The 14,447-nt window shown below is 25.4% G+C and overlaps 2 protein-coding genes across 2 annotated transcripts; both read right to left on the bottom strand.

The window, feature by feature from the left end:
* Positions 1-4,316: 4,316 nt before the first annotated feature.
* Positions 4,317-5,114, bottom strand: OCT59_021178 (uncharacterized protein; the record flags this gene model as incomplete). Its single annotated transcript, XM_025333625.2, has 1 exon — positions 4,317-5,114. The coding sequence occupies one exon, from the start codon at positions 5,112-5,114 to the stop codon at positions 4,317-4,319; it is 798 nt and encodes a 265-aa protein (XP_025170675.2).
* Positions 5,115-10,129: 5,015 nt separating this feature from the next.
* On the bottom strand, positions 10,130-11,026 carry OCT59_021177 (uncharacterized protein; the record flags this gene model as incomplete). The annotated part of the gene is made up of 8 exons (XM_066149682.1): positions 10,130-10,140; positions 10,217-10,285; positions 10,348-10,407; positions 10,480-10,524; positions 10,615-10,668; positions 10,767-10,799; positions 10,862-10,903; positions 10,993-11,026. The coding sequence occupies 8 exons, from the start codon at positions 11,024-11,026 to the stop codon at positions 10,130-10,132; spliced, it is 348 nt and encodes a 115-aa protein (XP_065990566.1).
* Between the last annotated feature and the right edge of the window lie 3,421 nt (positions 11,027-14,447).

The raw sequence follows: 14,447 nt of genomic DNA, 5'->3' as shown, positions 1-14,447 counted from the left end.
AATACTTCACCAGACTTTTCTTTATTAGAATGTTTGCTGGAATTCTCGCTGGATGGTTCTTCGTTAATGATTTCTTCATTTTCAGTATTCTTGTTTCTTTCATTATCAAATTCATGTCAATAATAATAATAATAATAACGAGAATTTAAATTTTTTTTTTGCCCAGCCTAAGGTATGTTTTTTATTTTTTTATTTATTACATGTAATTTCCATTCCCTACTAACTTTATTTCTTCTTTTAGTTTTATGGGTTTTGTTTTTTACTTAGTCCCCCTGTTTATCTCATTTCGTCTCTTCTCCACTTTTTTGTTTTCTTTTTGTCTCTTCATCTCTTTTGCTCTTTTTATTCTTCCTTTCCTTCATTTTTTCCATTGTTTTTTATTTCCTTTTCGTTCCTTCATCTTTTTCATTCCTTTACACTACCCTTCATTCCTTTCATTTTTATTCCATTCCCACCTCATCTTTTTTGTTCTTTTACACTATCCTTTGTCATTTTCATTTTTTTTCCATTCCCACTTCTCTTTACACTACCCTTTGTTCCTTTCATTTTTTTATTCCCTTTGTTTCGTCCCCCTCCATTCTTTTCATTTTTTCATTCCCACTTGATCTTTTTCGTTCCTTTTGTTTCTTTCACTCTCCTTTGCTCCATTTCATTTCTCCCTCACTCCCCCTTCGTTTCTTTTATTCCCTTTTACCTCCTTATTTTTTCATTCACCCTCATTTTTTTGATTAATTTTTTATTAATTATAAACTTTATAATTATTTCTTATTTTATATTACGTCAATCTTAGACTTATAACCAACTTAAAAAAATATTTGAATAATCAAATGTATTAGAATCTATTCATTTCATTTATTATTATTCTTTTGGTACTTAATTTAACTAAACAGAATTAAAATCTTTATTCAAAAATCTGGTAGTTATTTAGAGAATTTTGGATATGGATTTGGTTATAATAATCTATTATTAAATTAACAATTTCTTCAAAAAAAAAATGATATTTTTACATATTTTATAATTGATTAATTGGAATTTGAAAAACCAAACTATTTATCCAGTGTTCAATTTAATTGAAAAAATCTTACTCATCTTTCTATCAACGTCGGTCAATTTTCCTATATCTGTGTTATATTGATTTTTTTTAAAAAAATAATAATTTTGTAAATATATTTAATATAATATTTTATTTTTTATTTAATAATAAAAATAAATTTTAAAAAAATTTGGGGGGGAAGAAAAAGGATAAAGAAAGAAATCAGTTTAAAAAAAAGGGAAATTTCTGAAAAAAAAGGAAACCGAAAAAAAAATAAGTACGAAAAAAATTCTGGAAAAAAAAGGACAATAATCCGATCCAAGAGAGTGAAAAAAAAAATTGGTCTTAAAAGACCAAAACAATGGGATTATTTAATAAAAAAAAAATATAATTTTTTCGGTTTGGGAAAAAAATTAAACCTAAACGGGAAAAGAATGAGAAAAAACAAATTTTCAGGCCTGAAAGAAAAGGGAGAAAAAATTTTTTTCGGTTTGAAAAATTTTAAAAAAAAGGAACCAAAAAAAGTTAAAATATTTGAAAAAAAAAAAATTAATAATCAAAGAAAAAAATTTCGATTAAGGTAAAAATTTATTAACTGAAATTGGATTAGTTGATTGGAATTGATCAGGCTGAGGCATGTCACGGGTTTTAATTATCAAATTATTTATACGGAGACTAATCCAAACGTCAGACAAATTTTTTTTTTATTGAGTTTGATACAAAAAAAATAATATTATTACAATTGCTGTGGCGCCGCAACATTTGATCTGATCATCGATTCAAACCTAAATAGTGAAAGAATGTATTTGGGAAAAAAAAATTCGGTTTGAAAGAAAAAACCAAACCGAAAAAGGAAAAGGGAAAAAAAAATTTAGATCGGCTGGAAAAAAACCAAAAAAAAAAAGTATTTAAAAAATTCCGATTAAAATTTCATTAACCGGAATTGGATTAGATATTTAGATATACAAAATGACTTGCCGATAAAGCGAGTCTTAACTATAAAGAACATGGATCAGCAATTCAAAATTAATTTATACAGGCTAATCTAAACGTTAGTCACACAAACACATTTTTTTTAATTATATAGAAGATAGATTATATAGATTATATACTGTAGATTATATAGATATAGATGCTATCCTTATGTGTGTATAATACTTCATTTATTTGGTAACTCTTTCATTCGATGTATGATGGGATTGCACATTAAAAGTATTATAGCAATTTCTTACATAATTTTGACGATGGTTAAGAGCGAGGGGTGTAGTAATTTCGAAACATTTTGTAATTTTAGTAATTTTTGTGAAAGTCGAGAAATTCTAATTTGCGTTTCATTGCTTTATTTCTTTCTGGAAACAATTTTCAGTACTGTGTTAGATGTAAGAAATAAAAATTTATTTATATTTCCTATATTACAATAAATATACCAAACAGATAAGCTTTGTGAAACAAACTTTATAATATTTTTTTTAAATTTAATACACGTTTATTTTTAATACTCTAATTATGTTCCTATACTTATGGTATCGAATTATCGAATGAATTATTTCGAATTAGTCATACACTTTAATTTTGAGTTAATGTCATAATTATATATAGCCAATATCGTAATCAAAATCATATTATCAAACAGTTTCGTATTAAATAATATATTAATAATTAGCCTAGTCTTTTATAGAATATTTATTTTAAAGCATATTGATAGATTAACTTTTTCGATCATAAACCACGTAATTATTTGTAATATGTCGAATGTTTTTTAAAATAAATAATTAAAAATGGCAGTAATGCGTGCGAAATTTTCAATTTAAAAAAAATACACATAAACATATGTTGGTAGGGGGATTTTATCTTAACTACGGAGATGTCTTGGCGAAATTGTGAAAATATATCTTATTTACTTAATTTATTTTCGCCCCTTTTTTACATTTGACATAGAATCACGATCTAATTTATCCTTTCTCGAACAAAGAAAAATGAAATCTTGACGATCAGAATCCCATTATGATAATGAAAATTCATAATCTCGAAATTTCAAAATCCAGACACTCATTATTATCCCGTCACTTAATATCCTCATGAATAAAAAATGATTATTAAATTCTAATCAGCAAAAAATTTAATATCTTTATAAGCAAAACATTACATTTTTATTTAATATAAGCAAGTTTTTTTTTTTGTTTTTAACTATTAACATTAATAAATTAAATTTGCGAAGTATGATTATTAAAATTAAATATTAATAAAAATAATTTTAAAATAAAGACGTTAATTTTTGCGAAATATTTTAAAAAATCATTATTATATTTGATATTAATAGAAATAATAATCGTTACAAAGTATTACAAAATTATTACGTCTAAAAAAAATAATGTAAAAATAAAAAAAAAAAGATAATGAGTGTCAGGATTTGAACTTTCGAAATTATGATTTGACAAGGGTTGTGAGCGTCGGGCTTGTGTTTATAACGGGATTCTGATCGTTGGGATTTTGAGCATCGATCTCCTCATTTCACTGAAAGCCAACAAAAATTTCACTGATAACACAGTATGTGAAAATTAATCACCTGGCCCACATTACGACCTACATCACGCCGCGTGTTGTCAGTAAAGTAAGCCGGGTCGATGGTCTTTGTTGCTATTTTATTACACTCTACAATAAATTTACAAAATTTATGATTGTATCGAATCGTATTTAAGATCACCATTTAATTTTTACTTTAAAAGAGAACAAAAAATTATATACTAGAAGAATGACGTAATTATTTACGCCAATAAAAATGACTTATTTTCAGAATATTATTTGTATGCACAATTACCATATGGTTTAAGTTCATCGATATGCGAAGCGACAAGTCATGTATTAAAATATGCAAAGTAATTTAATCCGTCCGTTTATTAATTTTATAATAATTAGTTTTATAATAAATATATATTTTTTTAGTATGGTTCCGTTAATTTGTTAAATAAAAACCTTCAATGTTAGTAAGGTTAGCAATTATTAATAATTTTATTTTAAAATTCAATTTTGACTTCAACGATCCTTAATGATAAAAATATTTCTAAAACTAATTTTAGGTTAATTTTATTTAAATATCGAATTAAATTAATAAATAATAATTGATAAAGAAAATACATATTCATTTTTAAAGAATTTAATAAATGATATTCTTATAATCATTTCGCTCTAAATAAATTTTTTCTGGTATATATATATATATTTTTTTTCTATAATTTTTTTTGTATTTGTAACAAAAAATTCATTAAAAAAGAAATATATATTTTCAACTTTTAGAATCCAACAAAAAAGTTTTATTTTCTATATCCCAACCAGCTGCATAAGCTGTTACCTTGTTATCTGATCCTGTAGTGAAGCAGTATTTAATTTTTTCATCACTATAGTTTCGGATCACACTGGTGTAATTGTGCTGATCGTAGACCGTAGAAATTTCTACACCATTCTTATACGCAACAATTATATTTACTTGTATCGGTTTTCCATCATTTGCATATATCGTTACTGCAATCTCCATATCAGTTGATTCAATGTCGTAACCCCTTTCCGGTGAACAGGTTTCTTTAGCGGGTTCACCAAAATTATCCCATTTTCTGACCCGATGTTCATTATCAATACACGTTGCATGTGGAACGTCTAGATCAGATTCGATGGCGTAATAATGTTCAATGCAAGTTTCATCTGGTCCACAATCATTATATACTACTTGGACATCATCTGGGTTTTGAGAATTTTCACAAAATACCATCAATCTATTAATTTCGTCGCAAAGGGAGGCTTTATATACGTAGCCGGTGGGACATCCGGGTACTGTCAATTGTATCTCGGCTCGCTTAGTCATAAGCGCATTCTCTAGAGGCACTCCCATAATTATGGTTGCTATTGCAACCAAAAAGAAAGTGTATAATAAGAAAGTGTGTAATTTACACGATTGAGCAAACGATATTCTCATTATTGATGCAAAAGACGGGGAAAATAAATGTGAAAATAAAAGTGCTTTAAGTTGTTTTTTTGTAAAAAGATGAGATAACTTTGTCGTTGTCAGAATAGTATCAGGATAGATCATATTTTATACATTTTATTAAGCTATGATGTACAAAATCATTTCCTTTATTTCCTTCATTCTTTCATTAATAAATTTTGATCTGCGAGAAAAAATTACTATTAGAATTTGCCGATCTATAATAACTACAAAAGGCTGATTTTAATTAATTATTCGGAAATTGATTTTGCAGATCAAATTCCGATAAAAAAAATATGGAAGCCCAAACTATCTTTTTTTTTCCACAGAATTGCGTTAATTGACTAGATAACAATATGGTAGCATCATGTTTATTTTCATTTTATTCAATTGATTGTTATAGGGTTCAGTCTATTTCACCGATAATTATTTCACTTACCGATAGTGAGTTCATTTCGCTGATAAGAATGGTTAATCAGTATATTAAAAATAAAAAGAAAAATTATACCTTTGTATGAAAAAAATTATAAAGCAAAAAAACTTATATATATTTTTTTAATTAAATAACATTAATAATAATTCATTAAATATTGTAAAGTATTATTAAGTATATATTAAACATTAATTTTTTGCGAAATATTTTAAAAATCTTTACATTTTAAGAAAAATATTTAATTGTCCGAAGAGTTAGCGAAAGGACTATTTACCGTACTAAACTAACAAAATTTGTTTTAGTCCTGTCACAATAGACAATTTTATTTCCTTTTTTGAATATGTATTATGATTTATGTAACATGACCCCTGAAATATGCCAAATAAATATACTGTAGATCAACTTAAACGATTTTTGCGACGTATTAATAAGAAAAATATTGATTTTACAATGAGAACATTATTATTTGTGAATAGGAATTGTAATTTACAAGCGCTGATCATTTCTCTAAAATCAGAAACGTCAGGTTGACCGTCTATGATAAAATCTTAAAAAATTCGATAATCGATGCTTGTGAGACACTTTAAAATTGATTACATATTAGTAAAAACAATAAGGTTACAAATTATCTATGGGAATTTTTTTTATTTAATCGGAAATTGATTTTTGCAGATCAAATAAGTTACTATTCCGATGAATGAATTTTTCCGTAGAATTTTAATTATTTATCTATTTTTAATAATTCATTGAAAAAATGGTAAAATTTTATAAATTTAGTACTACGAATGAATTGGGATTTACAAGGGCACACTTAAATAAGTTAAATATACTATTTCACTGAAAATCATTTCACCAACCCTATAAAAAAATTGGATACGTTTTTTATAAAGTTTTTATACGATTTTTTTCCTTAGAAATAACGTATCATAATAGGATACGGAAAAATGCACAATTCCGTATCACTAAAAATATGGTTTGGATACGGAATTTGCACGGAATTCATATGGAATTTACATGATTTGATCACTATTTTTTATTTTTTATTTAATTTAATAAAGTAAAATTAGATTTATGTAAATATAATTATAGTAAACTGTAATACAAATAGTAAATTCAGTGACCAAATCGTATAAATTTCGTGATAAAATCAAACAAAATACAAATACATTATGAAAATTCCTCCTTATTAAAACCACCTATTGCAACCAAAATTATCTATAAGTTCAGGTTCATTTAGAGTCAAACAACCTAAAAAAAACAAAAAAAGAAACATAAGAACGTCTAACTTAATTGGAAACAAAACCCCCTTCATATAGTATCTGCAATCGTCCAAGTCACCAAAGGTCAGTATTCCTACAAAAAAAGAAAGAGAACTCCAGAATGTCTGACCTACATAAATGAAAAGAATTATGAAGCATCTGATGAAAAAGAAACTAAAACAACAAAATAAATCCAAAACTGACCTACAAAAAAAGAAGACTCTGAAGCAACAAAACCGAAATAACCTACGAAAAGAAAAGAATCTGAACCCAACTTACAAAAAAAAAAGAAAATTTGAACGGTTACACCACGATTTCCCGACAACCTTTTTCCCGATATACCCTTTGCCCGACAACGATTACCCGACAAGACATATTCCCGAATGAACATTTTACCGACATGACACATTCCCTAATGGACATTATACCGACATGCTATTTTTCCCGACATGACATTATCCCGACAACATCATATCCCGACAGACATTTTCCTGATTAAAAAAAAGTGATTTCCCAATTATTTAAGATAAAACATATGGAGAAAATTTTTATTATTTGTTTATTCATATTTATTTTAATAAAAATTCGCAATTTCATGTATACTGTATATTTCATTTTCATAGTGCGCAAATTTTTATAACAAAATCACTAGCAGCAACCCGTTGCGTACCTACAAAAATTTATTTTAGTTGCAAAAAATGGATAAGTGAAAAATTCCAAAAATCTGAAAATCTGTAAATTTTGAAGTAGAGATAAAAAAAGTATAAATAAATCCAATCAAATTTCTTCCCATAATCACATAATAAATTATTTATAAAACAATTCCTAAAATTAAAAGATCGTTATTATTATGCAGTTTCTATTTCGTAAGACAAAAATACTGATTTCCCTTTATGGAAATCTTTTATTATCGGATTTTATATGAATTCAATTAATCATTGTGGAAAAAATTAACTTTATAGCAATGAAATTATCTATTTTTAAATAAAGCTATTACTAATTATTTCATTTAAAACAGTTTTTTCAATGATTTAACATTTTTTTATATCGTATAATTCCAAATTTTATATTAGATAAATAAATTGTTTCCTTACAAATTTAATCTTTTTTGAAATTTTTGGTTGTGGTAGATGTAAGAGAATTATATTTATATTTATAAACATGATACATTATTACAGCAGTAATAAATTACTTTTCGTAATCATTTTCAACATGTCGGGAAAATGTCTGTCAGGATATATGTTGTCGGGATAATGTCATGTCGGGAAAACTAGAATGTCGGTATAATGTCCATTAGGGAATGTGTCATGTCGGTAAAATGTTCATTCGGGAATATGTCTTGTCGGGTAATCGTTGTCGGGTAAAGGGTATGTCGGAAAAAAGGTTGTCGGAAGTTGTCCGACATTGAAAGGAAAGGACTCCCAAACTGATCTACAAAAAAGAAAAAAGAAACTGAGTCTTCTCACAAAAAAAAATCTGCTGGCCTATGAAATAAAAAAAGAGATAAATATAAATAAAAAAGAAAGGGGAATAAAGAATAAATCAAAAAAAATATTTTTTTAAAAAGAGATTAACGAAGTTAGGAAAGTTAAAAAAAATTTTTTTTTTAAAGGGAGAACGTCAAAGTTAGAAAAATAAAAATTTTTTATAAAGAGGAAATAGAAATAGAAAGAAGAAAATTTTTTTTAAAAAAAAAGAAGAGTGGGAATAAAAGAATAAAATCAAAAAAAAAATTTTTTTTTTAAGGGAGTGACGAAAAACAATTTTTTTTTAAAGGAGAGAGTGATGAAAAAAAAAAATTTAAAGTGAAGTACGAAAAAAAAATTTTTTTTTAAAAGGGGGGGTGACGAAAAAAGAAGAAAAATTTAGAAAAAATAACAAAAATAAGACAAGAGAAAAGAGAAGGAAGGGAAAGACAGAAAGGAAGATCGGAAGATCAAACTCATCAAAGTAAGGGTTTATATAAAAACAAAAAACGTATCATAACAAAACAATAAACAATCACGTGATCTCGTGTTATGATACGAGATTTTTGTAAAATTATTTTCTAAAAATATTAAGTTTAAAAATTCCGTATACATTCCGTATGATTAATTTTTCCGTATACATTTCGTATACATCAGTTTTTTTAAAAAATGTTCAAAAATGAATTGCTTATTAAATATACGGAATTTGTATACGGAATCTATAGAAACGTACATAAAATGTATACAAAACGTATCCTTTCCGTATACATATTTCTTATAGGGCAACAATCAACTTACCGACAGTCATTTCACCGAAAATCATTTAATTTCCGTCATCGACAGGGCTATTTCACCGACAGGGTTATTTTATCGAAAATCATCTCACCGAAAATCATTAATTTCACCAACAGGGCTATTTCACCGACAGGACTATTTCACCGAAAATCAACTCCCCGAAAATCATTTCATTTCATTGACAGGGCTGTTTCAATCTCACCGAAAATCATTTCACCGAATTTTAATTATTTACTGTAATTTGATAATCGATAACATAGCCATAATTTTATTAATTTAATATTTAATAGTTTTTATTGTGAAAATAACATAGTCACAATTATAGAATTTTATTAATATACACATAAAAGAAATGTTATGTAATTTGAATATAATAAAATGTTGATTTTTTTATTTATTGTTTGAATCGTTTTTTACCACTCATAAATAATGTGAGATGACAAAATTCTCTAATAAAGAAGACCATTATTGGACTTTATTCGAGGAATAGCTCAATATTCATTTAATTAATTTATATATTTTATTATTTTATGTATAAGTTTTAATTTGTCTTCATTTATGTTATGGAATTTCTAAGATATATATAAGTATTTTAATTATATAAGCATTAAATATAGTAATATTATGAAATTATATGTTAAATATAGAAAACTGATTTTACAATAAAAATTGTTTTATAATGTTCTATTTTTTTTTGTATTTTTTTTTATTAATGCTAGTACGTTTAAGTTCTTTTTCTTGAAACAGCTTAACCTTATTAAAGCGGCTGTTTGAGCAAATTGAAGTTCCTACTTTTATGCTATATGAAAAGAATTTTGATGCATCAAGTAAGTTACAATAAAAATTTATTATGAGAATTATGTATTTTATCATATATCATGCAAATATATATAATAAATTTTTTGGAATTAATAAGAGGTTATTGTAAAAAATTAAAACAAATTTTTTAATATAGAACGTGTGTACATTATCTTGTTATACTTTCATGAGATCATTTAATAATTTGAATAAATTTATTAAAATTATTTATATTGCAAACTAAGAATTTTGTAAAACATTTACTACTCTATCTAGTCTTAGTGTTTATGTAATCCAAGATAAAAAAAATAATAAATAAATAAATGATAATAATTTAATATATAAAAAAAAACATTGTTAAATGATTATTCAAAATCCATCTAAAGATAAAAAATTAACAAATTGGTAAAATAAATAAGATTTCTTTTTAAAGCGACTAATTAATTAAGAACTTACCATCAGGAATTTCCAGTTCATCTTGTTCTTTTGAATGAAGATTTGGATTATTATATACTTCGTCATCATCTGTAAGAAATAAATAAATTAATTAAAAAATAATATAAAAATTAAATTAAAAATTCGCATACCATAAATATCACCAATATTTTGTCTTTTCATTTTTTGTTGAATTATTTCTTTTTCATCATCTAAATTTTTAATTTAAAGCTACATTAAATATTAAATATATTGACAAAATAATTTTTACTTTTTTTGCTTACCATCAATATCAATATCTTTCCTTTTCATTTGTTGTTGAATTATTTCTTTTCGTCATATTATTTTTAAATAAAAGTCACGTTATTTAATAAATGAAACTGATACAATGAATATTTTTATTTCACTTATTTACTTACTATTTGAATTTATTTGTAACTTTATAAATTCTTTGGGTAATTTTTCACTATCACCTAAAATTAAGAACATAGAAATAGATTTAATATTTAATCTATTATTTCAAACAAATCACCTTTAAAATATTTATTAATTATACTTGATAATTTCTTACTATACTGCTTATTTGATCCATTAAAATCGCTAACTAAAATAAATATCAATTATTAAACATCATTATGTAATAATTCAACGCTGTAATGTACTTACTATTGTTAGGAATGTTAAAATCATACAATTTACTATGAAACACTATTAATAGTAAAATTAAGTATTTCAAAAACTAAATTATTATAGTAACCAAAAAATGGTAAAAATTATTATTTAGCCAGTTATAGTACCTTCTTGTTCTTCTATTATAATAAAAGATAACATTAATAATGTATTGTAAAATAAATACATTCATTAATACACTTATACCTTCTGTTGCATTTCTCGGTTCAGGTAGATTTCCAAAGTTGTGAATTTTACTTGTAAATAATCTGCTACTCGTATAATTTTCTTCTACTTTATTCACTTTTAAATTATCTATTTCTGATTTAAATAATTCATCTGGCATATTTTGATAATCTATATTAATTCTTAACATTTTTTTCCCAAGTGCATAAGTGTCAGGCCTTTTTAATGGATTAGCATCCCAACATTCTTTCATTAAATTTTTATATTCTAATGGAGTTCCTGGCACAATTTTTGGTCTTATACCGTTAATAACATTCATTACAATATCATTTTCATGTTCATAATTTATAAATGGTGGTTGTCCAGACGAAATTTCCCACATAAGAATTGCAATACTATAAATATCAGATGCGAAAGTATATTCTCTTCCAACAATAACTTCGGGTGCTATGTAAGGAAGATTTCCATATATACTTGTTGAAGATTTATCAGCAGGTCCACAAAATCCAAGATCACTAATATACCAATGATCATTAAATTGTGAGTATAATATATTTCCAGAATGCAAATCTCTATGAACTGCTTTCTCTTCATGAATATAATAAAGCGCACGAGTTATTTCATCAATAATTTTCATTCTATCTTTCCATATGAGTTGATTATGATTTTGTTGTAAATAATTTCTTAAATCCATATCCATTTTCAAAATTACAAGCATATAATTTCTATTTGATGGATCTTGTGTTAAACCATAACATCGAACAACAACTGCCCACTTATTACTTATAGTTAAATGTGATTTAGCCTAAATGACAACATGCTATTGTTAATACATAAAACAGGATTTTATAAATAAATTTAAAATTATGCAAACCTCTTCAAACCAACTTTGATTTGCACTTTCAACATTTTCTAACGTTTTAAGTACTACTTTTAAAGTTCTAAATCTTTTTAACTCTTGTTCTTTAGAATCCCATTCACTATATCTTCCATTAATCCAGTCTGCTGTATAGATTTCAGAAAATCCACCTTTTGTCAAATAATTAATATTTTCCAAATCGTTATATGGAATCCATTCAACTATCATTGTTGGACTAAGTGATTCTATTTGACATTTCTGTATTAAATTGTCAATATCATCATTCCCAGATGCCCAATTTGAAAAATTTTCTTTTAAATAATTTCGGACACAATATTCACAATATAATGTGGCTAAACATTCTTGGTTACAATTTTCACATATTCTTTTTGTTCCTAAATTAAAAATAACTTTATTTCGATCATAACCTTTAGTTATTTTTCTTATTGCTTCAGTTTTTTCATCATTTGTAAGAATTTTATCAGCAAGGACTGTTTGTTTTTTAAATTCAAAATGTTTGTGTATATCATTGTAAATATTAGTATCAATTAACAGTGTTGCTCTATTAACTGTTGCATAAATTAATTCATATCGAAGAGCGGACATAATGTAATTTATAAATTAAGGGAAGAGAAAGAATTATTTTTTAAGTTTGTTACTCCGAAACAAAACACAAATTGTTGATCATAACTCCATGTTGTGCTCATAAATTTTGTGACCTTGAGGCGTAGTATTTTACGCCTCATAACAAAAAAGAAAAATAATACTATCGTACTTTCCATACTTAGTAAATAAATTTAAAAATTAATAATTTACTTTTTTTTATTTTTTATTTTTTTCTGCGTAACAAATTTGATTGTCATACTTAATGAATAGATAGTATCTTTAATAATATTCAAATAATTTGATAAAAAGAATTATTAATTTGTTATTATTTTTAAATCTTATTTAAAAATCAATAAAAAAAACATGATTGATGAAAAGTCAACTTAGTTATTTTCAATTGAATTTATTTTAAATAAACAATTTGGCGAATAATGAAACATGAAAGATTATAAGAAACAATTCAATATATTATTTCTACTAATAAAGTCATATCTAAGAGAAGAATTTCTGTAGAATTATAATTATTTTTTTTTTTGAAGACGTAATGATGGATCGCAAATATAGGTTTAAATAAAAATATAGGTTTAATATAGAAAAATAAGTTTGAAATGAAAAAGAAATGATTACGCAACGATTTAGTGTAATAATAAATAAGGAATAGATCAGGCGCAAATATGTCACGAGGTTTTCATATTATCTGTTATGGACGGGTTTTCATGTTACACAATTCACAATTCAAATTATTTATATGACGCAGACAAAATTTTTTTAGTTATATAGATTCTAGTTATCAGTGAAAGCAGTGAAAGGTGGAAATGTGGAATGATCGTCGGTAAACAACTGTAGGTGAAATATACAAAAAAATAACTGATTGGATCAAAAGAGATAACCTAAATTAAAAAAAAAATCAGAACAATTTATTTAATCAATGAAGTCATTTATTTTAAATCATTGTACAAGAAAATAGAAATATAAAACCGTTATTTTTTTTTATTATTATTTTCTTTTTTTAAAAAAAAATTAAAAAAATTGCTTTTTACCAACAAAATTAGTTTTTCTTCCTTTTATATTAAATATAAAATGAATATTTGAATTAAATCATTTTTCTGTAATTTTATTAGTAAAAATGGTCTATTTATAAAATCGTCATTTTTTAAGTTTTATCGCATACGGTATGGTATGTATACTAGGAAAATGGAAACTGTTAAAGTCCATCGCGTTTATTTAATCGGTATCATTTTTTTATTAAAAAAAAATTGATTACGAAAAATAGTATAATATAAAAATATGTAACACATAAAATAAGCAGTAATCACAAAAGGAAAAAGCAAGGGCTAAGGATGGATGAAAAGAAAATTGTATGGGTTAACACAAAATCGTCTAATGCAGTACAGTAGAATGTTCTTCGCTAACGCTCCGGACAATTAATAAAAGTCCACATGACAAGTATACTCAACCTGCAAGTTAATTTGAGGCCCAGTGTAAAAAATTTAAATAATTTGACGTTATGTAATTGTTTCATAGTGATATATAATGAGATCGGTTATTAATGTCTTGTACTGTACATGAGTAGGATCAAGAGAGTCATAGGAAGGGTGAATGTTGACGTGAAACGTGAATCATTTCTGGTTCGATTTTTTGTAGATTCTTTGCGATTGTTATGAGTATGGTGGTGACGTTTCTTAATGTTAAGAGAATGTTTCCATTTTTGAAAGCATCATTATGTACCGTACATTCCACACGAATTTGGTGAGGTCAAAAGTGAGCGCCGCCAATGGTCAAGACTTTTATTTTATAAATCTTGTAGAAAAAAGTAAGGTACAAATATAATGTATGATAGTAAGAACTATCCACTTTTCAAATTACCCGACTAGGCATCAAAAGGTACTTCCACCTAGAGGCCAATGGCTAAGTTGCGTTTAGTAAAATAAC

Source organism: Rhizophagus irregularis, chromosome 3 (assembly GCF_026210795.1).
Source record: "Rhizophagus irregularis chromosome 3, complete sequence".
NCBI classification, from domain to species: Eukaryota; Fungi; Glomeromycota; class Glomeromycetes; order Glomerales; family Glomeraceae; genus Rhizophagus; species Rhizophagus irregularis.
Note: the sequence above shows the minus strand (reverse complement) of the source record. Positions and strands in the feature narration are given on the sequence as shown.